The following is a 25,208-nucleotide window of genomic DNA, read 5'->3' as shown; positions in this document are numbered from 1 at the left end:
TCAGACCCAATCAAACTCTGCGGGTGGGGCCCAGGAGTTTGGGCTTTCACAAGCCCCCAAGGGGATTCTGCTGCACTTTTAGGTTTGAAAAAAGAAATTGTCAATGCTAATGAGGGATCAGGTTATCTTCTATAAACTAGAAAAACATCAACACTGTTGAGAAAAGGATTTAAGCAGTGAGAGCTAACTATTCAGAGCTGGAGATGGGCCTCTAGATTGCCAGAAGTCTACCATCACAAGGTGTGGGCCCCACAGATCACCTCTCAGAAATACAAAGTGTCTCATGCACTAAAGTGGACAGAGAAAATGCACTGCCAATAAAGCCAGATTCTTCGGACATAAGTGCACATACCTCTAGGTATGACCGCATCTCCTTCAAACAGCCCACATTTTTCTTTCCCCCAAAGCTTACCCACCTCAGCCACCACTTGGAAGGGGTCCTTGGATTTTGTTCTGAAGGCTACATGCTCATCATTCTTCCTTATTTTTCCAGTAAAGGGTTACCTTCCAGTTCCACCTTTACCTTGGAAGAGGGGACCATCTACTTGACTTCTGAGCCAAATGCTCTGGAAATGCAAGATGATAATGCCTCCGTGCTTGATGTCTATTTAGTAAGTAATATCTGGTTTCTTCCCCTTCTTTTCCTCCTCGTTTACAAATGGATCCAGGCCATAGCTCATACAAGAACAAGTTCTGTAAGGTAAGGTATATTTGAGTTTTAAAAGAAACAATGGCACCCCATCACTTCTACAAACAGTGCATCTTTTTACAAATTATGTCATCCCACAGTTCTTATAGAACAGCACACAGAAGAACATGGAGGATAAAATCCTAAATCACCATATGTAATGAGAACAAATTCCCTATTGTTGAAGCCAACTGGGGCACCTTGGTGTCATTCTTCACAAACTAACATCTATTTTGACTCAACTGTATCCACTCGTGTGGGGGCGTGCGGGTTCCTGTAGCCAAATAATGAAGCTGAGATCAGTGCAATGCAAGCTTTGTTCAATGCCCGAAGACTGGAGAGGTGAGACCATAGTTCTCAGGTCAGCTTCTCACCCGTGTGGTGAGAAGGTTTGATTTTAAGAGTAAAGACAAGAGGAGGAGGATGAGGCGAATGCTGAGTGGAGGCATGTGCAGTAGTCTGTGTGGGAAGGGACAGGGATTTTTGAGGCAGTAGGGTGCCACTCTTTTTATCCTTTTTTGGTCCTTAATTTCTAGTTGTGACCACCACTGGGCATGTCATTCAATTCACGAATGTAGTAAAATCAGTGTGTAATGAGATCCAGGGTCTGTTTGAGGTCAGATTCATCACCATCTTGGTCCCTGCTGGTTCCATCTGGGTTTTTGGTTTTTTGTTTTTGCTTCTCGCCTTATAATTTCCTTTCTTATCTCTGGATCCTGTGACTTAACTCCTACCGAGGGTAGGGGTTGGCAGGTTTTGAGCAAGGACTCGGTGCAGCTCGGCGACTCTTTGTGTCCTTATTGACCGAAAGAGGGAATTAATACTTACCTCACAAGGTTGCTTGGTAACAGCCATTCTGACAGGTGTGTGGTTTTGATTTGCATTCTCCTGATGATTAATGATGTTGAGTCTCTTTTCATATGTCTATTGGCCATCCGTAGGTCTTTGGAAAAATGCTTATTCAGGTCCTCTGCCTATTTTCTAATCTGGTTGTTTATATATATAAACAACATAATCTATATAAAAATCAGATTATTTGTATGTATACACACATATATATATGAATAATCAGGTTTCATATATATATATATAAATTGTTGAGTTGTATGACTTCTTCATATATTTTGGATATTAACCCATTATCAGACAATCATTTGCAGATGCCTTCTCCCATTCGGTAAGTTTTCATAGCATAGTATTTTGAACAACAATGATAATGGCCAAACTGGGTACATACCACACGCAGGCACTATACCAATGCTTTTCTTACACTAACCCTTTCATGAAAGTAGGTGTTCAACTTACCTCCATTCATGCAGATGAGGAACCCGGGGCTTAACTGATCAGTTCTCAGACCTTTTAAGTGGCAGAGCCAAAATTCAAATCCAGCTCCTACCTAAGCCCCCCATCACTGTAATATTACCCATGAAGCCCCCTATCACTATAGTTGTTCCTGACTGATGTATCCATCTCATTGGAATCATGCTCCTGACAAACGTGAGGAAGTGGATCCAAAAAGGAAGGAGTGAGGATTTTTAGTTTTTATAAAATTCCTCTTTCGTCCTTTCTATTTTTTCACGTTTTTGTTGCCTCGGTTCTTAAACCTTTTGATCTCTGGATCCCTTCATATTCTAAAAGTTGAGGATCCCAAATAGCTTTTGTATATGTGGATTATATCTATCAATATTTTGTATAAAATATTGATTTGAAACTATTAAAGTGTTAAATATATTTTTATGAAAATTTCTATTTTTCAGAATGAAAATAAGCTTAATGAAAAGAGTGGCATTATTTTACGTTTTTGCAATCCCTCTTGTAAGAAGCTGGGTGTCTGCTTCTACATTGATCTGGCATGATCCGGCATGTGACTGTATTCCAGTGTGCACCCATGAGAGGGAATGAGAAAGGCAAATAACATTTTGTATTAATAAGAAAATAGTTTGACCTCATGGATCCCCAGAACTGGTTTCCCACACCATTGTTCTAGTACTTTAACTTCCCCTTCTACTTGTGCAGAACTAAATGAGACAGGAATTAATTAGAAACAGGCACTGAGATTCTTTTTTTTTTTTTAATTTTTATTAGTTGGAGGCTAATTACTTTACATCATTACAGTAGTTTTTGTTATACATTGATATGAATTAGCCATGGATTTACATGTATTCCCCATCCCAGTCCCCCCTCCCACCTCCCTCTCCACCCAATCCCTCTGGGTTTTCCCAGTGCACCAGGCCCGAGCACTTGTCTCATGTACCCAACCTGAGCTGGTTATCCGTTTCACCCTAGATAAATACATGTTTCAATGCTGTTCTCCTGAAACATCCCACCCTCGCCTTCTCCCAGAGTCCACAAGTCTGTTCCATACATCTGAGTCTCTTTTTCTGTTTTGCATATAGGGTTATCGTTACCATCTTTCTAAATTCCATATATATGTGTTAGTATACTGTAATGGTCTTTATCTTTCTGGCTTACTTCGCTCTGTATAATGGGCTCCAGTTTCATCCATCTCATTAGAACTGATTCAAATGAATTCTTTTTAATGGCTGAGTAATATTCCATGGTGTATATGTACCACAGCTTCCTCATCCACTCGTCTGCTGATGGGCATCTGGGTTGCTTCCATGTCCTGGCTATTATAAACAGAGGCACTGAGATTCTATGCTTGCCTCTGCCTCTCATTAATCACTGACAGTGAATTAATCACCCTTTTTGGTCCTTAGTTTTCTCATCTATGAAATGGATCATTAAATCACCTCTTAAGACCCCTTCCAGCTCTGACTGGTCATGGCCTATTCTAAATTACAAGGAATTCCAGAAACAAGGTGGGTTTTTTTTCCCTCAGAATAGCTATAAGCTGTTTTTTCAAATTACAGTTTCATCACACATTCCACCATCAACCTTCACAGTATTTCAACTTTTGTGGCAACACATTCAGAAAATTCTGCACCATTAACTTATATTTCCAGGGTGTGTTTTCACTCTGGAGATTATTTTGCATGCTCTTCCAATCTGAGAGGCCCCAACTCACTGCCCTCCCTTCAATATTTTCATTTGCCTCCACACTATGAAAGAATGGATGGCAAAGGAAAGCATCAGAAAGGAAAACCAATCTTGCCAATATCTTTGTCTCTCCTTCCTCTTGACCTGATTAGAATCCTCTTAATCATAGCCATCTTTACTGAAAGGGCATTTGAAGGTTTCTGTGGCGATATTATACTAGGTGTTGTAACCAAACATAAATTTTTCTTATAATGTTTCTCCTCCTTTAAGAATTGTTGGTTGTGCTACCAATTGCTAGTACTACTATTTGTATACTAATGGACAATACTGTTTATATCTCTTTAAAATATAATTTAAACTCAGATGATTAATGCACACCAGATAACATAAGAAATTTCCTTTTAAAAGATGCATTCATAAATATCACTCATTATTAGAGAAATGCCAATCAAAACTACAATGAGGTATTACCTCATATTGGTCAGAATGGCCATCATCAAAAAAATATACAAACAATAAATGCTGGAGAGGGTGTGGAGAAAAGGGAACCCTCTCTTGTACTGTTGGTGGCAATGTAAATTGATACAGCCACGATGGAGAATACTATGGAGGTTCCTTAAAAAACTAGGAATAAAACTACCCTATGACCCTGCAATACCAATACTGAGCATATACCCTGAGAAAACCATAAGTCAAAGACACATGTAAGCCAGTGTTCATTGCAGCACTATTTGAAATAGTTAGGACATGGAAGCAACCTAGATGTCTATCAATAAATGAATGGATAAAGAAGTTGTGGTACATATATATACAGTGGAATATTAATCATTAAAAGGAATGAATTTGAGTGAGTTGTGGTGAGGTGGATGAATGTACAGCCTGTTGTACTGAGTGAAGTTAAGTCAGAAAGAGAAAAATGTATATTAACACATATATACGGAATCTAGAAAAATGATACTAATGAACCTGTTTGCAGGGCAGGAAGAGAGATGCCCTCAGAACAGACTTGTGGAGATGGGGGGAAGAGAGGGTGGGATGAGTTGAGAGAGTAGCGCTGACACATATACCACCTGCGTGGAAGGCTCGCGGGAAGCGGCTGGCACAGGGAGCTGAGATCAGTGCTCCGGGACAACCGACTCAGGTGGGATGGGGGCAGAGCTGGAGGGAGGCTCTATCCTCCAATTAGAAATAAAAAGATCCACCCCATTAAGTGCATGTAAATTAGGCTAACTATTCTGCTTTTTCCAGTAGTTTGACATAAAATTAAAAGGATAGGTTACCTTAAATGGCTGCTAATTGTTCCCTTATCCTTATTCAAGCATTTGGTTCAGGTTCCATGTTCCCAGTTATTTCTTGGAAAAAGGCCATTGTTCACCCTCAGGCTGTAGTTCCAGGCTTTCTGTTTGATTTTCAAATACTCACATCATCGTGTTTTTTAGGATCCTGTCCAGTGACCAGAGAGATGTTTTCCACTGAATTTTGAGTTGATAACACAGATTGTAGTATTTAAAAGAATACAGCAGAGATGAGCAGGCTCCTGATTTTAAATGGCCAATCATGCCGTCTTCATGATAGGGCCCAATTCCGCTTTTCGAATTATCTGATATCCTAAGGCTCTGATCACGGTAGCCGTCATTTGGTGTTAGTACAGAGAGGAACAACCAATGAATGCAGTGCAGCTGAAAAATGTTGTGGGTGAGAGTGTCCTTTTTCATGACTGACTGGGAGTCAGTGGGTAGGTAGGAGATAATGGAACTGCTTTATTAAATAATAGAGAAGTGAAAGAGGGCTGCCACACAATAACAGTTTTCTTGCTTCTGTTATGTAGTCTTGAAGTCATGCCCTTTTCCCTTTACACTTTATGTATTAACAGCCTCCCAATAATATATCCTATCATCCAGATGTGTGTTTCTGCACGATGGCTGTTTGAAGTGAAAAAACAGCTGTGGCCAAAGAAACAGTTAAGCCATTTTTTTTTAGCCATGCCAGTATTGGTGATCAGTGTTCTGATACGCAGCTGTCAGACAGCTTGGTTATTTAATGTGTCTTCAGGGTGGTTAAAAATACTCTTTGATCAAGGGACGAAGGGTGCCAGAGAAGCGAAAATGATTGAATTAACAGCTTATCATACTATTATCTATGAAAAAAAGCTTGAGAAAAAAAAGACACTTTAAATTAGGTCACGGGGGTCCTAGAAAGCTCAGTGGAACTTTTTGGCAAGAGACACTGCATTTCTGGACTTGACTTTCCTGACGTTGACATTAATGACTTGTATGTGAAGTGTCGGGTCTCTGGAATCATTCCTTGCCTGAGCCAGCACTGGCTGCAAAGGACGTTTATTTGAAACGGTGGCAATTCTGTTGCTTCTCAGCAGAGAGCTAGCATCCCCACCAACCAGAGATGCCACTCACGTTTCTGGTAGGTCTTAGTGTGATCGAAATAGGAAGAGAGAGGCAGTGGCTGTCTTTGGTTTATAAGATGTTTCACCAGAATGCCAGTTTCTTCCACCGTCTGACCACATGGTTGAGAAAGGAAGAGATTTCAGAAAGGGCAAAAAATAGGGCCCTTTTCAAAGAGGGTTTGATCCTTTTAAGTCAGTGACCAAATAATATTTCTGAGACAGGTGGAAAAGCTGACAAAATGGATCTGACTGCCTGCACCCCATGGCACCTAGAAAGGATTCATCCTGAAACAAGAGTGACGCCAGCTTCAAATTAATGAGGCAACCCGTCAGTCTGGATTAGGTCTCTGTAGGATTTTTCTTTTTTTTTAACAAACAGCATTAAACTGCTGTTTAAGGATTAGCTTAGGGAATTGGAGTTATAAAGGCATACTGGCTTTTCAGTTAAATTAGGCCCACAGTTAATTGGATGACAGATTGCAGGGCTATGGTAGCTTTTTTCTTTTTGTCCTAGCTTTATAGTGAATCGTGGCCTCACAGGCCAGCTTGATTTCCACTTTCTCAAGGCTGGTTTTGCTCTCAAGCTCGCCTAAGGTTCCTATTCATTCAGGCCCTCATGGGGGGCCCCTGTTATTCTCTGTCTTTACCTCTCAACACCAGGCTCTCTCTCCTTCCCTACGCCCTCCAGAACCTTGTTGTCGCTTCTCTGATTTCTATTTCCGTCTTCTCCCTCATCACAGGAAACCAGTGTTTGCTAGTCTCCTAATAAGCCTTTTCAACTCTTGGGAAGAATGTGTTTGTGGAAGAACAGATTCTAATGGTATGAACCTGGGGTCTACCAGGCTCTGAGCCTTCTGGAAACAAAAAAAAGCAAATTCAAAAGGAGAATTTAGGGAAATGAAAATTTTAGAAAGTTTAAATCATACCTGTGGACCTCATGAGCTGGGCTGTCCTTAACACCATTCACACTCCTGGGACCTGAGGAGGAATGGGAAAAGTGAGTAGAAGAGAGGACTGCTCCGTACTGTCCACTCAGTAAAAAATAAGGCCCCTTTGAGTGTGACAGATGGTATGAGGATGGCTCGAGAGCAGGGAGTCCAGGGCCCAGCTTCCCTTTGCCTGTGCCTATGCTCCCAGGGCTGCCAAGACAAAGTGCCGCAGACCAGGAGGCTTAAACAACAGAAATGTGTCTCCAAGTCTGGAGGCCAAAGAAGTCCAAGGTCAAGATGTTGGCAGGGCCCTGCTACCTGTGCAGGCTCTAGGAAAGGACCCTTCCTGGCTTCTTCCGGCTTCTGGTGGTCATGCGGTCCTGAGCACTGTTCCACTTGCAGTACTCCAATCTCTGCCCCAGTCCTCACCCTGTGACTCTCTGTGAGTCCCCTCTTCCTGTGATAACACCTGTCACTGGATTTAGGGCCCACCCCAATACCAGGTGACCTCATCTTAACTAATTATATCTGCTAAGACTGTATTTCTGAATACGATCACATTTCAAGGTTCCAGGTGGATGTGAATTTTCAGGGGACACTAGTCAATCAACTATACCACCTTACTGAAGACACGTAAAAGGGCACACACACGCTCTTTACTGTGTTTGGCCCCACTTGTCCCTTCACTTCCCACCTCCCTGGCTAAGTCGCTGTGAGGTTGCATGTGTGTTTATTAGTCGCTCAGTCATGTCTGACTCTCCACGATCCCATGGAATGGAGCCCACCAGGCTGCTCTGTCCATGGAATTCTCCAGGCAAGAACACTGGAGTGGGCTGCCATTCCCTTGTCCAGGAGATCTTCCCAACTCAGCAATCAAACCCAGGTTTCCTGCCCTGCAGGCAAATTCTATAACCATCTGAGCCACCAGGGAAGTGAGGTTGGATATATGTTTCCAAATTATTGTGGACTCCTCGCAAAAAGGTATCAGGTAAATGAATGTATTAACAGATACAGTCACATGTTGGGGATATATTATGTATTAGAAATAAAATCCCTGAGAGTGGAGCAGGGCACTGGTATTTTTAAAAGCTCCCCACACATCCAGGGCTGAGACCCAGTCAGCTTGTGGACAGGGTCCTTTCGCTCTGAACCTCCTGTAATCCTTCTGTGCTGAACGGAAGGGAAAGCTCTCCCCTAAGAGCCCCTAAGACGGTTGGCCAGTTCGGAAAAATGAACTTGATTCTAAGGTGAACCTTGCCACCATCATTTGTGAACTGGATACGGGACTGGGTCCCTGCAGCAGACGCTACCGCCACCTAGTGGTAGGAAGCTGCCTCTGACCAACCCGGATTAGCAGTGATTGAGGGCCTGGAATTGACATCTACTAAGTGAGTGTGAGGCTCGGGGGAATGTCTCCATGCCGTGTACTTACTTTATGGTAGCCTCTCAGTAGCTGTGAACCCACGTTTGGCAGGGGTACATCCTTCAAACAGCAAAGGCAGTTCCCTCTGACAGACATCTTCCACCTTTGAAGTTGGAGTGGAGGCTGCAATTACAATCAGACACAGAAATGAAGGTGCTAATTTTCCCTAGGATCCTAGCATGCCCTTCTCATCCATCAAGGTCAGATACACTTGAGCCTGTTTGTAAGCCCTACAGCAGTTTGGGGGTTAAACACAGAAAATCCTTATTTTTCTGCTTAGGCAGCATCTCTAATGAAGTATCAACAAACATAGGGTGGAAAAGCCTTTTTTTTCATTTTCAGTCTTTGACAGGCTGTTCTTTATAGCCACTCTACCCGCAGGGGACTATAGCTTTTGTGGTGGCTCCCAATAGAATATACAGTTAAGTGTGTGTGTGTGCTAAGTCACTTTAATCGTGTCCGACTCTTTGTAACCCACCAGGCTCCTCTGTCCATGGAATTCTCCAGGCAAGAATATTGGAGTGGGTTGCCATTTCCTCCTCCAGGGGATCTTCCCAACGCAGGGATTGAACTCGTGTCTCTTACGAGGCTCCTGCATTGGCAGGCAGGTTCTTTACCACTAGCACCACCATAATAAAATTCAAATATAGGTCCTTATTGAAAAAAAAAAAAAAAAAAAAACAACTTTCTAAATCCCAGTAATAGTACTGTATTTGTTTCCTAGGGCTGCCATAATGAAGTACTATATAGTACTATACAGTAATGAAGTACTATAAACTGGGTGGCATAAACAACAGAACTGTATGTATTGTTTCACAATTCTGGAGGCTAGAAGTTCAAGGTCAAGGTGCTGGCAGGGTTCATCCCTTCTGAGGGCTGTAAGAGAAGGATCTCTTTCTGGCTTCCCTTCTTGGCTTGTGGATAGCCATTTTCTCCCTGGTCTTCCTTCCGTGTGCCTGTCTCTGTGTTCAAATTTCCCCGTTTTATAAGCATCTCAGTTAAATCTAATCAGGGCCAGTCTAATGACCTTACTTTAACTCCCTTACCCCTATAGCACCGGGGGTTAAAGCTTGAACACATGAATGGGCCAAGGGGAACTGGGAGGCATGATGCAATCCATGCCGGCTACTGTGTTTTTGTGAAGAAAAAAATGGTACCAAGAAAAGTGATGGAAGGAAAAGGCCCGATAAGGGTGCAGCCTCTGGCTATGGCTAGGGGGTCTCTGGCAGCTCACCCTTTTCTTCCACACAGGGAGAAAGGAACCAGTGGCCTCGTCCCAAGGCAGTGCTCCCTTTTGAATGAAGCTAGTACCACATTACCCTCCCCACATCCTCCAGAGTGAACTCAGTTGCAGCCCCAGGGCTATGGGATACATTAGATAATAAGGTAACCATTTCGATTTACAATTACCAACAGCCACTGTAAAGTGCAATGTAGAACTGTCAGTCACATAAATCACTGATGCCTCCAGCTTCTCTTAGGTCTTTGGAAAACAAATCAATCAGGCCGGGAACTGTGTTAAAATATTGCTGCTATACTAAGAGTTTTGAAATGAGAGGCCATAATCCTAAATCCATCCCTGGAGACATCCAGAATCAGTGCCAGGTTTTTCTTGGGTCTGTTCTCATCTTATCAGTAATCTATCTGCTGGTTGGTGTGGAACACTTTGATAGGGCATTGGAAGGCTGGCAGGAAGCCTGGGACTCCATGTGCTGCCAGCACTCAGAATTCAACATTCATTCTACACGATCGGCACAATGTGCTAGTTTTCTTCCAAATTGTACGTACCCTCCAAGGTCATTCCAAGTCCACTTTTTGCCTCAAGGCTTCTCAATTAAGGCCCTTTAGTCCCTGGTTCTTGGGAAAGAGTAATCTCACCCCTGAGTCTAATTTTTTTTTTTAAGTATAAGGTAGGAAACAGGTAGGAAGCGTCCTCCCAGCTATAAAAACTCCACAGCAGTGTGATTGGACTCCATACCTAGACTGTGTCCTGATTCCTATAGCACTAGTTTCTGTACTTGTTCACCTCCTTAAAAAAATGGTGAGCTTTTGGACACCTGCTATGGTTGTTCAAAGAGAAATCTCCTCCAATCTATTCCCAAGCAGTCACGCCTTGTGAAGTGTCCTGATACGAAGCAGATATGAATATGATAAAATGAAAACACAGAGCCTGATGCTTGAAGAAAAATTCCAGAGTACACGGTGGCTCCTGAGAAAGTCCAGGGTCTTTGAGAAGGCAATCTGGTGAACCCAGAGAAGGAGGGGACGCCGGGCCCCAGGCGATGATGGCGGTGGGACCCTGCGGAGCCTGCTGTGTGTGTGGCAATGCAGAGTTTGGACTAAAGTGAAGGGCGTGAGGCAGAATGCGTGGGTGTGCTCTCATGGCAACGGAGAGAACACTGGCCAAAAGAAGAACAATGTGAAATAGGAACAAAAGGCAGCAGGGCTGGGGAAGAGGGGCTTGGAACAGGAAAAGGAAATAAGGGACTTGCCACCTATGATAGCCTGGAGAGGAATCAGTTTTTTCCTCAGGGGTATTTTGGCAAAGAATTTCAACTTAAAATCAGGATGGGGCTGCCCTTGGACCCCAGAGAGGAAAAGATCATGCTTCTGTGGGACCCTGGGGCTGAACGGTGAGGCAGTTGTGGTTAAAAAAGAACATCACCCATGAAGGGCAGGAGCCCATGGAACAATGAGACCTCGGGGACTATTTAGTGTGGTCATCTTAGCCAGTCTGACGGTCCTGAAAATGCCTTGTTTCCGCTCTGCCCTTAAATCCCCTCACAGCACATTCCAGATCTTGTGAAATTCTATTGGCTAAATATGCCTTTTAAACAGTAGGCTGAGGGTGTGTATGTGTTTCTTTCAGGAAAAAAAGGGAGGGATGGAAATGAGCCTAGAAGTGAGACCTCAGAAGAGGAACATCTCACCCCTGACACCCTCGGCACAGCACTCTAAAAAGTCACCCTCCAAAACTTAGCCCATCATGCAGTGATCTACTTCAGGGGGTACCCCTGGGGTAATCTGGCTGCCCCACAGTGGGGTCCACCCTCAGAACGGGCTTTGTTTTTAGCAAACAGACTGTGTTTTGCTGTGTTCTTCTGTGTGCAGTGTACAGTTTCAGTCATAGGAGTACCTAAGTTTAAGTGGAAACAAACATGTAAACTCTCACACACCCACAAACCAACATATTTGGATAAATAGTGCTAAGGATTTAGGCCACAGAAATACCCAAATACTCCTTTCATACCAACCATTATCACACCTTTTCCTTCAGGTCTCAGAATTTAAAACATATCGTGGTTTCTCAGAGCATCACATGCTTAGGGAATTAACCCTGGCATCTGTGTGGACAGATGATTACATACATGTGCATACAAGAGCTGTTCAGTTGATGACAAGAGCTCAAATGTCATTCTGTCCGTCCATGCTTCCCTGAGATATGGCTGGGTTCTCCCACCAAAGCACCAGTTCCTGTTTCTACTTCCAAAGCCATCGGGTGAGGAGAGGGTTGAGTTTCAGTACTTCAGAAGAAGTTGCTAGTGTTTGGGGAGGTAATACCTGAAGAGCCCATCTCTGTGTTGGAGAGCTGGAGGGGATCCTACACATACCATATTTTGAAGAATAAACTCAAGCTATGAGTTTCTTCCCAGTGTAGATAGACAGCTGATACTTTGGCTCTTCACTGATGGCTAATAAAGGATTTGTGGATTATAATTTGGAGAAAGGAAAGGAAAACTGTTGCATACTTTATACTAAATATGAGATAATAAAATCACCTTCTTCTCACTATGACCAAGTTTATAATCATGGAGATAGTGCTAAAGACCTATCAGGCCACCTTGTTTTATTCGGGTTATAAATGGATACTTTCAGGTAACCAAACATGTCATTCCAGGATTACATTACATGGGTATAGAATTGGCAGTTCTCACCAACTTTGACATCCTTGTACCCTGGGGGTGAGAGTGGGTGTTTAATGAAATTTATGGAAACTGCAACAAGACCCTCCAGTTTAATTAAAAAAAAAAAATCCAATGGAATGAGAGACAAGATGGCAGAGTAGAAGGACTTGCTCACCTTCTCTCACGAAAACACCAAAATCACAACTAACTGCTGGACAAGAACCACTGGCAAAAAAGACTTGAATCTACCAAGAAAGATATTCTACACCAAGAGATAAAGAAGAAGCCACTATGAGATAGTAGGAGGGGCACATTAGCAACAAAATCAAATCGCAGTGGGTGACCCACAGACTGGAAAATAAATATATCGTAGAGGTTCCCCCACAGGAGTGAGAGTTCTAAGCCCCACGTCAGGCTCCCTGCCTGGGGTTCTGGCAGCAGAAGGAGCCCCCAGGGCATTTGTCTCTGAAGGCGGGTGGGGCTTGAGTGCAGGATCTCCAGAGGTCTGGGGGAAACAGAGATTCCGCTCTTGAAGGGTGCACACAGGTTTCACATGAACTGGGACCCCGGGCAAAGCAGTGAGTCCATAAGAGCCTAGGCCAGACCTACTTGTGGGTCTTGGAGGGTCTCCTCAGGGCCTGGGGGTCAGCTGTGGCTCACTGTGGCGGCAAAGACACTGGTGGAGGCCCCAGGGAATACCCATTAGTGTGAGCTCTTGGGCAACAAAAGCAGTTCTAAGAGGAAGTTTATAGCCACACAATCTTACCTCAGGAAACCAGGAAAAGCACCTCAAACAACCTAACCTTACATATAAAGCAACTAGAGAAAGAAAAAACAAAATCCAAATTAATTAGAAGGAAAAAACTATAAAGATTACAGCAGAAATAAATGAAATAAAGACAAAGAAAATAGAAAACATCAATAAACTAAAAGCTGGTTCTTTGGAAAGATTAAAAAATTGATAAACCTTTAGTTAGATCATCAGAAAAAAAGAGAGAGCTCAAGTCAATAAAATTAGAAATTAAAAAAAAAGTTCTGACACCACGTAAATACAGATGATTGTAAGAGACCACTACAAGCGACTATATGCCAATAAAATAGACAACTTAGACAAAATGGAAAAATTCTTATTAGAAAGGTACAATCTTCCAAGACTGAACTGGGAAGAAATAGGAAATATGAACAGACCAGTCACAAGTACTGAAGTGGAAACTGTGCTTTAAAAACTTTAAACAGATGGAAGTCCAGGACCAGATGGCTTCACAGGTGAATTCTATCAGACATTTAGAGAAGATGTAACACCTATCCTTCTGAAACTATTCCAAAAAACTGAAGAGGAAGAAACACTCCCAGACTCATTCTAGGAGGCCACCATCACCCTGATACCAAAACCAGGCAAAGACACCACAAAAAAGAAAATTACAGACCAATATCACTGATGAATGTAGATGCAGAAATTCTCAACAAAATACTAGCAAACAGAATACAACAGTACATTAAAAGGGTCATACACCATGATCAAGTGGGATTTATCCCAGGAATGCAGAGATTCTTCAATATCCACAAATCAATCAGTGTGATATACCACATTAACAAATTGAAGAATAAAAACCATATGATCATCTCAATAGATGCAAAAAAGCTTTTGACAAAATTCCATGATCATTTATGATAAACACTCTCCAGAAAGTGGGCATAAAGGGAACCTACATCAATATGATAAAGGTCATATATGACAGAGCCACAGCTAACATCATACTCAACAGTGAAAAGCTGAAAGCAATTTCCTCTAAGATCAGGAATAAGACAAGAACGTCCACTCTTACCTCTTTTATTAAACACAGTTTTTAAAGTCCTAGCCATGGCAATCAGAGAAGAAAAAAAGGAATTCAAATTGGAAAATAAGAAGTTAGCAGATAAAATGATACTATACACAGAAAATCCAAAAGATGGTACCAGATAATTATGAGAGTTCATCAGTAATTTCAGTAAGGTTGCAAGATGCAAAATTAATATACAGAAACCTGTTGCATTTTCAAATAAAAAAAAAATGACATATCACCTCACATCAGTCATAATAGCCATCATCATCATCAATAAATGCTGGAGAGGGTGTGGAGAAAACAGAACCCTCCTACACTGTTGGTAGGAATGCAAACTGGTACTATCACTTTGGAGAGTATGGAGGTTCCTTAAAAAACTAAAAATAGAGCTACCATATAACCCAGCAATCCCACTCCTGGGCATATATCCAGAGAAAACCACAATCCAAAAGGATGCAGGCACTGTGATGTTCATTGCAGCACTATTTGCAATAGCCAGGACATGGAAGCAACCTAAAAGTCCATTGACAGGAATGAATAAAGATGTGATGCATATACACAATGGAATATTACTTACCATTAAAAAGAATGAAATACATTTACAGAGATGTGGATGGACCTGGGGCTGTCGTACAGAGTAAAGTAAGTCAGAAAATGAAGCACAAATACTGTCTAATATCACATATATGGAATCTAGAAAAATAGTAGAGATGAACTTATTTGCAAAGTAGAAGTAGAGTCACAGATGAAGAGAACAAACTTACGGTTACCACGAGGGGCGGGGGGGTGGGATGGATTCAGAGATTGGAATGCACAGTACACTCTGATTTATAAAATACATAACTAATGACACTCTACCCGATAGCATAGGAACTCCACTCAGTGTTCTGTGGTGACCTATGTGGGAACAAAATCTAAAAAAGAGGGGGGTATATGTATACATAGGACTAATTCATTTTGCTATACAGCAAGAAACAACAAAACATCATAAAGTAATTGAGTGTTAGTCTCAGTCGTGTCCAACTCTTTGCAACCCCAAGGACTATAGCCCATCAGGCTCCTCTGTCCATGGAATTCTCCAGGCAAGAATACTGGAGTAGGGTTGCTATTTCCTTCCCCAGGGGATCTTTCTGACCCAGGGATCAAACCCGGGGTCTCCTGTATGGTAGGTAGATTCTTCACCATCTGAGCCACCAGGGAAAGCAATTATACTCCAATAAAAATTAATTTTAAATATATATTCCATTTCTATACACTCACAGTGAAAGGTCAGAAAGAGAAATTAAGGAAATAATCCCATTTACATTGCATCAAAAAGAATAAAATACCTAGGAATAAATCTACCTAAGGAGGCAAAAGACCTGTACTCTGAAAACTAAGATGCTGATGAAAGAAACTGTTGCTGTTGTTCAGTCACTCAGTTGTGTCCAGCTCTTTGCGACCCCATGGACTACAGCACACCAGACTTCCCGGTCCTTCACCATCTCCCTGAGCTTGCTCAAACTCATGTCCATTGAGTTGGTGATGCCATCCAACCATCTCATAAGATGACACAAACAGATGGGAAGATATACCGTGTTCTTGAATTGGAAGAATCAATATTGTCAAAAATGACTATAATACTCCAGGCAACCTACAGGTTCAGTGGAATCCCAATCAAATTACCAATGACATTTCTCACAGAACTGGAACAAAAAATTTTTAAAGTTTTATGGAAACACAAAAGACCCTGAATAGCCACAGCAATTAGAAAGCCCAGAAATAAACCCTCGCACCCATGTCAATTAATCTATGACAAAGGAGGGAGAACTATACAATGGAGAAGAGACAGTCTCTTCAATAAGTGGTGCTGGGAGAACTGCAGCACATGGGTGTAACCTTAAAAATGAAAGAATGATCTCGGTTCATTTCCAAGGAAAACCATTCAACATCACAGTAATCCAAGGCTATGCACCAATCACTGATGCTGAAGCAGCTGACGAGTTTTATGAAGACCTACAAGACCTAGAATTAACACCAAAAAAAGATGTCCTACTCATCATAGGGAATTGGAATGCAAAAGTAGGAAGTCAAGAGATATCTGAAGTAAGAGGCAAGTTTGGCCTTGGAGTATAAAATGCATCAGGGCAAAGGCTAACAGAATTCTGTCAAGAGAATGCACTGGTCATAGCAAATTCCCATTTTCAACAACATAAGAGCCAACTTTACACCTGGACATCACCCAGTGGCCAATACCAAAATCAAATTGAATATATTCTTTGTAGCCAAAGATGGGAAAGCTGTATACAGTTAGCAAAAACAATACTGGTGCTGACTGTGGCTCAGACCATCAGCTCCTCATAGCAAAATTCAAGCTTAAACTAAAGAAAGCGAGGAAAACTGTTAGGCCATCACATACAACTTAAATCAGTTTCCCTAGGAATATACAGTGGAGGTCACAAATAGATTCAAGGAATTCGATCTAGTAAACTATGCCTGAAGAACTGTGGACAAGGGTCCGTAATAATGTACAGCAGGCAGCAAACAAAACCATCCCAAAGAAAAAGGAATGTAAGAAGGCAAAGTGGTTGTTTGAGGAGGCGTTACAAATAATAGAGGAAAGAAGAGAAGCAAAAAGCAAGGAAGAAAATGAAGGTTACACCCAATTAAATGCAGACTTCCAGAGAACAGCAAGAGAGAGAAAAGAAGGCCTTCTTCAATGAACAATGCAAAGAAATGAAAACAACAGAAAGAGTAAGACTAGAGATCTCTCCAAGAAAATTGGAAATATCAAAGAAACATTTCTGCCAAAGATGGACACAATAAAGGACAAAAATAGTAAAGACTTAACAGAAGCAGAGAGATCAAGAAGAGATGGAAAGAATACATAGAAGAACTGTATAAAAAAGATCTTAATGACCTGGATAGGTCTCATTTGTATATTTTTGTTTTTATTTTCATTACACTAGGAGGTGATTCCAAAAGAACTGTAGCAATTTACATCAAAGAATGTTCTTCTAATTTTCCTCTTAAGACTGGCTTCTACAAATTTGCCCCAGTTCTGGTCTTGGAGTCATTTTTTTCTCACCCTTGGCTTCCCCGGTGGCTCAGTGGTAAAGAATCTGTCTGTAATGCAGGAGCCCCAAGTTTGATTCCTGGGTCCGGAAGATCCCCTGGAGAAGGGAATGGCTACCCACTCCAGTATTCCTGCCTGGAGAATTCCATGGACAGAGGAGCCTGGCGGGCTACAGTCCACAGGGTCTCAGAGTCGGACATGACCGAGTGACTAACAGGTTCACTTGAGTCTCAGCAGATAACAGATGGGTTCCTAGGGCTGGTGGGGAGGGGGAGGGAAGGTATCACAACACTTGATGGAAGGAGATTGAAAGGGTGACTCTTCCCAGCCTACTCGCTCACACATTCTGGTGTTCCTCTGCCTACCCCGAGGATCACAGCCACCTGCCACTGCTGTTGATGACAGTGTCACATTTCAGCTAGTACCTCTCTCTTCCCCAACGTGAGTCTTCAGCTATTCAAAGACAACTGTTCTGTTTTCTCTTTAAATCTCTTATTTTCTCAACTCAAAAGCCCAGGTCTTAACCAATTCCATGGGGTCCTGGGTTTGGAGACCTTCAGCTGATGGTTCTTTCAGGCAGGGCTCAGACTGGTCAGTGTCTGCTGCAGTTTGGCACTAGAAACCAGACACGGAACCCCAGCTGGGATCGGATAAGTAGAGCCGAACTATCACCTCCTTTTGGTTTTAGCTTTAAAGAAAGCAGGACTCAAATCTAATTAGAAGAAACTTGTAGTTTTATGTGGGTATTTTTATGCCACTAGTCAAGCCTAAATGACGTCGACCTTACAGACATCTGTCCTGAGAAAGGGAGCAACTTCCTCTTTGCCCACTGCTAGAGCGCATACCACCGAATACTCAGATAATCCTTCACATACAGCTTGAGCAGCAGTGTGAACATGTACACTGAGGCAGGCAAGCCTTTCCAATTTTGATTAATAAGAGGAAGCAGTCTCAACTATGAAACAAAGTGGTAAATAAAAGTTACAACTCACGAAAGGCTCAAATTACAAGAGGAAATATTCACTTTTAAACAAAATCCTCTTTGACATAGTTTCTTTCCTAATAATTTTCAGTCATTTCAAACTGTGGGCTCAAGTTTTTTCAGTCTCCAGATGACTGTGTTGGGCCACACAATGTCTGTGGTCCCAACTATAACCTTCTTAACCATTATGTTGGGGACACTAACATGTGCCAGGCACTAAGTCATATGTATATAATCTGTGCGTATGCTGTATGTGTGTATATTTGTACCCAGACACTATTTTCCTATAAAAAAAAGTTTATCACTTATAAAGCAGGATTTACTACTCTCATTTTACAGACAGAACAAATGAGGTATAAAGATGGTAACTTGGATACTGTCCTATAGCTGTAATAATTAGAGGATCAATAGATATACGCTGTTACATCTGTCTGAACATGGTACCACTTCTCATAAATATATCCTAGTACAACTGTCAGAGGCTGAATTAGCTGCCTCTGAGCTTAAGTGGCTACCATTTTAGGTCTGATATTTGCTGGACATAGTCTTTATTCCCCAGCCACAGGGACAGTGTGTGAAAATGAACACAGGGCTCGTGAGTTCCAGACCATGTTCAGGTTGCTCTGATTTACGTCAGGACTGACATACCACAGCACAACCCCAAAGCACTGTGCCCTTGGAGGGCGTAGTCAGCGTTATTTCCTTCCAAGTCCCTAGCCCTGAGCTGTGATGTGGTAGAACTTGATAAATCTTGGTGGAATTTACATATTGCAGAAGTTAGATGCTTATCATGGCAAAAGAATCAATCCCAGGGACTTCCCTGCTGGTCCAGTGGCTAAAACACCACACTCCCAGTGCAGGAGACCAGGTTCGATCCCTAGTCAGGGAACTAGATGGCACATGCTGCAACTGAAAGATCCCACGTGCCTCAACTGAAACCAAGTGCAGCCAAATTAATTGATTAAAATATCTTTTAAAAAAAGAATCCATCCCAGGCCTATTGCCCTCCCACTTCTACCTGCATGTTTCTCAGGTATGAGTCACTGAGAGAATGAATGAACTTGTGTTCCTACTCATCAGGCACCATTACAAATCAATGCCGAAACTTAGCCTCACGTCTCCTTTCCTTTTCCCCCTCCCAGTAAGTGAAGATGGTGACCACCTTGGCAGATGGAGGAGACATGAACACAGTTGTGAGAAAGAAGTTTCTCCACTCCAGAACCACCCAAAGGGAACGGCTGAACCCCACTACACACGGAATCATAATCAACTGGACTTGGAGTTTGCAAGATGTCAGGGGAGCCTTGGCGGAAAGGCTAATCAGCAGATGTGAAAAATACCACACTCTTCTGGCATTTGCTGTTGCTTGCTGAACTGTGAAGAACTGCATGAACTCTGTTTAAGCTGCTTTCTATACCATTGCCAATCACCTTTTTGGACTTGGAAGTGCTATTTTCCTATTGACACTTGCATTATTTCATTTTGCATGCATCCAGTGATTATCCATAAGCAACATATGTAATCTGCGCATATATTTTTAAAAGATCCATCCACGCAAAATGGTAAATAAAGTCTAAATTCTATTCTTTTTTGCAAAGTTATAATCATAGCCCATGTCATTAAAAGTTTAAATTGGTTTCATATAAAGATCAGTGTAATAGGTCTGCATATACTTTATAGAAAATTAGCTTCTATAAAGATTTTTTCACTGTTTACTAGTGAAATGAGATAAGCAAAGCTATTTATAAAAGGCCTTATGTCGTGTACATACATTGTCTTTGAAATATTTGTGATTTAGTTTATTGCTTGTAAAAGAGAAATTATATAATTTATTTAGTAAATACTATTGTAAACTATAGTTTTATTGAGAGAAATAAAATATTTTGTTCTCAATTGTGGTTTATGGTCTTTATATTTTTCCTTTTGTTAATAAAAAAGAAGTAACTTTGACATTCCTCATTTTTACATATTCTAGACTGCTAAATAAACTGACTCTCATGATAGCTGAAAATTAAGAGAAAATTCTCCAGGCCCTGAGAAAAGATTCAATAACAGATTCTGCTCAGTTTGCTCAAGATTTTTTTCCCAAATGTCCTGGTGTTAGTCAGCTTTCACTATGTTACATTGTGGTAACAATCCCCAAATCTCCAGACTGGGGATCCAGAGCATCCTCTAGGACATGCCACTTTCATGGCAGAAGAAAAAAAGTGATAATAGAACCATGGAGCTCATAAAACTAGTGCTTAAATATGGTTTATAGAACTTCTGTTCACATTCCACTGGCCAAAGCAAAAAACACTGACAAGTCTGATGTCAAAGAATTGGGAAATATACTTTTCATATAGGAAGAGACACAGCAGAGGGGGCCAATGAACATTTTAAGCAGTTAATACATCTGTAGGGGCTTCCCTGGTGACTCAGTGGTAAACAATCCACCCGCAAGAGACACAGGTTCAATCCCTGGTCTGGGGAGATCCCACATGCCATGGAGCAACTACGCCCACGCACGGCAACTATGGCACCTGTGCTCTAGAACCCGTGCTCCAGAACAAGAGAAGCCGTGGCACTGAGAAGCCTAGCACCATAACGAGAGACTAGCCCACCCAGCAACAAAGACCCAGCACAGCCAAAAATAGAGAAAATTTTTTTTTCTAATATTCACTGGATGGACTGATGCTGAAGCTGAAGCTCCACACTTAGGCTACCTGACGCAAAGAGCCAACTCACTGAAAAAGAACCTGATGCTGGGAAAGACTGAGGGCAGGAGAAGGGGGCGACAGAGGATGAGGTGGTTCGATGGCATCACCGACTCAATAGACATGAGTTTGAGCAAAATCCAGGAGATAGCGAAGGACAGAGAAGCCTGTTGTGCTTCAGTTCATAGGGTCACAAAAAGTCGGACACAACACTGACAGAAGAACAACGATTTTTTGTAAAAATTACATCCAAAATGTCTCTTGAGTGTCCTAAGCAGCAGAAGCTTAAGAGGCTGTGTACTCATACACTATGGAAAAAATCATTAGAAAGCAAAAAGACATTCCTGATAAATACTCAATGTAAAATATTAACACTTCAAGTTAAAGCAGACTGATTCTCATAAGCAAACATGGTATTAGCTTTTGTAAATACAGCTTGGAGCCATGGGACAAGTAATTTCACTTGCAGAGTTGGTGCTGGGACTCAGTCCTGGGTCGAGTTGTCAATGGGAAATTCTACTGAAATGGATTGTGGAGGGTTCTTGCTGTCTCTTGCCTTGCTGTCTCTAGTATCCACATGTGCTAGCAGATGTTCTCCCTACAGGGTTTTTCTTAACTGGAATCCCACTCTTACCTCCTCCCATTTGTAAATCTACCATTTAAGCATGGGTCCTTGAGCGCAGGACCCATTGACTGTGTAAGGGTCATAGATGGATATTACTAGGACCATGAAATAATATGCACAAGTTGAGTATGCCTTTGTGTATATGGGGGCTTTTTTAATGAAGAGAAAGGCTATAATTTCCATCAAATTCACAGTGACAGATCCAAGAATTGTCAGGAACCACTATTTTGAGACTTAACTCAAATACTACTGCAGTGCCATAAAGCTGTCTGTTTATGATCCCCAACTCCCTCCCCCCACCATCATCACCCTTGGTCAGCCTGTGGTCATCTTACTTTTCTCAGAAAATCTCAACACTTTGTACCTTTTTTCAATGTTGGAAGTATAACTTAAATGTAATAAAGTATACACCTACTAATTGCATAGTTCAGTGAATTTTTACATACAAATGCACCCTTGTAACCTGTACCTAGAACAAGTCATAGAATATTTCCAGCTAACCTACAGAGGATGAGATGGTTGGATGGCATCATTGACTCAATGGACATGAGTGTGAGAAAACTCTGGGAGATAGTGAAGGACAGGGAGGCCTGGTGTGCTGCAGTCCATGGGGTTGCAAAGAGTTAGACACAATTGAACAACTGAACAACAAACCTACAGGCTCTTTCATGCCCCCTCCCCATCAATGCCACTGGTAGGATTGATGCCTCCTCTTCAATGCCCCCAAAGGTAACCATAATTATTACTTCTATGATTATGGATTAGTTTTGCCAATTCTAGAACTTCATATAAATAGAAACATAGAGTATGTGCCCTTATTGGCTTTCTGGTATTGCTGTTGTCCAACACTGTATGAGATCCATTCATTTCATTGTATACAATGGAAGCTCATGCTTTTTCATTACTAAGTAGTATTCCATTGTATGATTATTCCACAGTATGATTTTCTACTCTATTACTGATTGACATTTGGAGTCATAAGCATGCACATTCAAAGGTAAATGATGAGTCCCCCAGACTGCTTCTTCCACGCAGCTTCTAGATGCAGACACCTCAACTTCTAGCACCCATACTACTGAGTGTTGAAATATTTTCTCTAAAATAAAAAAATCACTATCAGGAAGTAGATGACCATCCTCTAAATTTGCATAGGGTAGTCTGAATTCATGCCTAACACTCAAGCATAATAACAGTATATACTTTCACTCTCAAAAATGTTCCATTTTTCACCACAAATTATATTATTACCTTACCAAGGGGGAAAGCTTAAAGATAAACACTGTGGATTCCTCAATGATTGACTCAGCCAAGACACTCTACATCCCCCACACCCAGTGCTCACATCATTAAGTCCTCACTCAATGAACGGCCAACCAGGATCACAAGACATCTAAGGAATTTCTCTAAAATGAGGCTGAAATATGCAAACAGAAAATTGCAGCTGGGGAAAACAAGGGCTGTAAGAAGTAAACTTCAAATAAAAGGAATCCAAATTGGAAAAGAAGTAAAACTGTTACTGTTTGCAGATGACAAAGAAAATCCTAAAGATGCTACCAGAAAACCACTAGAGTTCATCAATGAATTCAGTAAGACTGTAGGATGCAAAATTAATACACAGAAATCTATTGCATTTCTGTATACTAACAATGAAAGAACAGAAAGATCAATTAAAGAAATAATCCCATTTACCATCACAACAACGGTACCTAGGAGTACACCTACCTAAGGAAACAAAAGACCTGCATGCAGAAAACTATAAGATACTGATGAAAGAAATCAAAGATGACAAAACAGATGGAGAAATATACCATTTTCTTGAATTGGAAGAATCAATATTATGAAAATGACTATATTACCCAAAGTAACCTACACATTCAATTCAATCTCGATCAAATTACCAATGGCATTTTTCACAGAATTAGAACAAAAAAATTTTTAATTTGTATGAAGACAGAAAAGACCCTGAATAGCCAAAGAAATCTTGAGAAAGAAAAATGAAGCTGGAGGAATCAGGCTCCCTGACTTCACACTATATTACAAACTACAGTAAGACACTGTGGTACTGGCACAAAAACAGAAAAATCAACGGAACAAGATAGAAAGCCCAGAGACAAACTCATGCTTCTAAGGCCACCTAATCTATGACAAAGGAAACAAGAATATACAATGGAGAAAAGATAATCTCTTAAAAAGTGGTGCTGGGAAACTGGACAGTCACATATAAAAGAATAAAATTAGAACACTCTCTAATACCGTACACAAAAATAAAATCAAAATGGATTGAAGACCTAAATGTAAGGCCTGATACTATAAAACTCTTAGAGGAAAACAAAGGCAGAACACTCTTTGAAATAAATTGCAGCAAGATCATTTTTCACCCACCTCCTAATGAAAATAAAAGCCAAAAAACAAATAGGACCGAGTTAAATTTAAAAGCTTTTGAAGAGCAAAGGAAACCATAAACATAACAAAGACAACTTCAGAATGGGTGAAAATGTTCACAAATGAAGCAACTAAGAAGGGATTAGTCTCCAAAATATACAGACAGCTCATGCAACTCATTATCAAAAATACAACCCAATTAAAAAATAAGCAGAAGACCTAAATAGACATTTCTCCAAAGAAAACATACAAATGCCCAAGAGGCACATGAAAAGATGGTCAGTAAAAATAATTATTAGAAACATAAAAATCAAAACTACAATGAGATATCACTTCACACCAGTCAAAATGATTATCATAAAAAAAAATCCACAAACAATAAATGGTAAAGAGTGTGTGGAGAGATGGGGACCGTCATACATTGTTGGTGGGAATATAAACTGGAACAGCTACTATGGAGAACAGTATAAAGGGTCCTTTAAAAATTACAAATAGAACTATCACATCACCCAGCAATCCCACTCCTTGGCATATACCCAGAGAATAAAGGATACATGCACTCTGATGTTCACTCACTGCAGTACTGTTTACAATAGCCAAGACATGGAAGCACCTAAACGTCCATCAACAGAGGAATGGATAAAGAAGATATGATACATATATAATGGAATATTACTCAGCCATTAAAAAAGAATGAAATAATGCCATTTGTAGCAACATGGATGGACCTGGAGAGGATCATACTGGGTGAAGTAAGTCAGATAGAGAAGGAGAAATCTTATATGACATTCCTTATATGTGGAATCTAAAAAGAAATGACACAAATGAAGTGACTTACAAAACAGAAAGAGACTCATAGACTTAGAAAATGAAATATGGTTGCCAAGGTGGGTAGAATGGGGCAAAAGATAGCAAGGGAGTTTGGGATCAATGTGTACACATGACTATATTTAAAATGGATAACCAACAAGGTCCTACTGTATAGCACAGGGAACTCTGCTCAGTGTTATAAGGCAGCCTAAATCAGAGGGGTGTTTGGGAGAGAAGGATACATGTATATGTCTGGTTCAGTCCCTTTGCTGTCCAACTGAAACTATCACAGTACTGTTAATCGGCTATATTCCAATGTAAAATTTAAAAAAAAAAATTAAAAAGACATACAGATGGCCAAGAGATGCAAGAGAAGTTTATCAACATAGATAATTATTAGAGAAATGCAAATCAAAGCTACAATGAGGTATCACCTTACATTGGCTGGAATGGCCATCATCACAAAATCCATAAACAATAAATGCTGGA

General features: G+C 41.1%; 1 protein-coding gene across 6 annotated transcripts in view; it reads left to right on the top strand.

Moving 5' to 3' along the window:
• Positions 1-20,104, top strand: part of PIP5K1B (phosphatidylinositol-4-phosphate 5-kinase type 1 beta) — a 323,645-nt gene extending 303,541 nt beyond the window's left edge. For 5 of the 6 annotated variants that reach the window (XM_070480384.1, XM_070480385.1, XM_070480386.1 and 2 more), the window contains 2 exons: positions 494-611; positions 19,349-20,104. In XM_070480384.1, the coding sequence (XP_070336485.1) occupies positions 494-611; positions 19,349-19,351 (121 nt within the window). In that variant the 3' untranslated portion in view covers positions 19,352-20,104. The remainder of the gene's footprint in view (positions 1-493; positions 612-19,348) is intronic. The other variant, XM_070480387.1, reaches the window with a different exon arrangement.
• The last annotated feature ends 5,104 nt before the right edge of the window (positions 20,105-25,208 follow it).

This window comes from Odocoileus virginianus, chromosome 18 (assembly GCF_023699985.2).
Source record: "Odocoileus virginianus isolate 20LAN1187 ecotype Illinois chromosome 18, Ovbor_1.2, whole genome shotgun sequence".
NCBI classification, from domain to species: Eukaryota; Metazoa; Chordata; class Mammalia; order Artiodactyla; family Cervidae; genus Odocoileus; species Odocoileus virginianus.
This window is presented reverse-complemented; position numbering and strand designations above follow the sequence as displayed.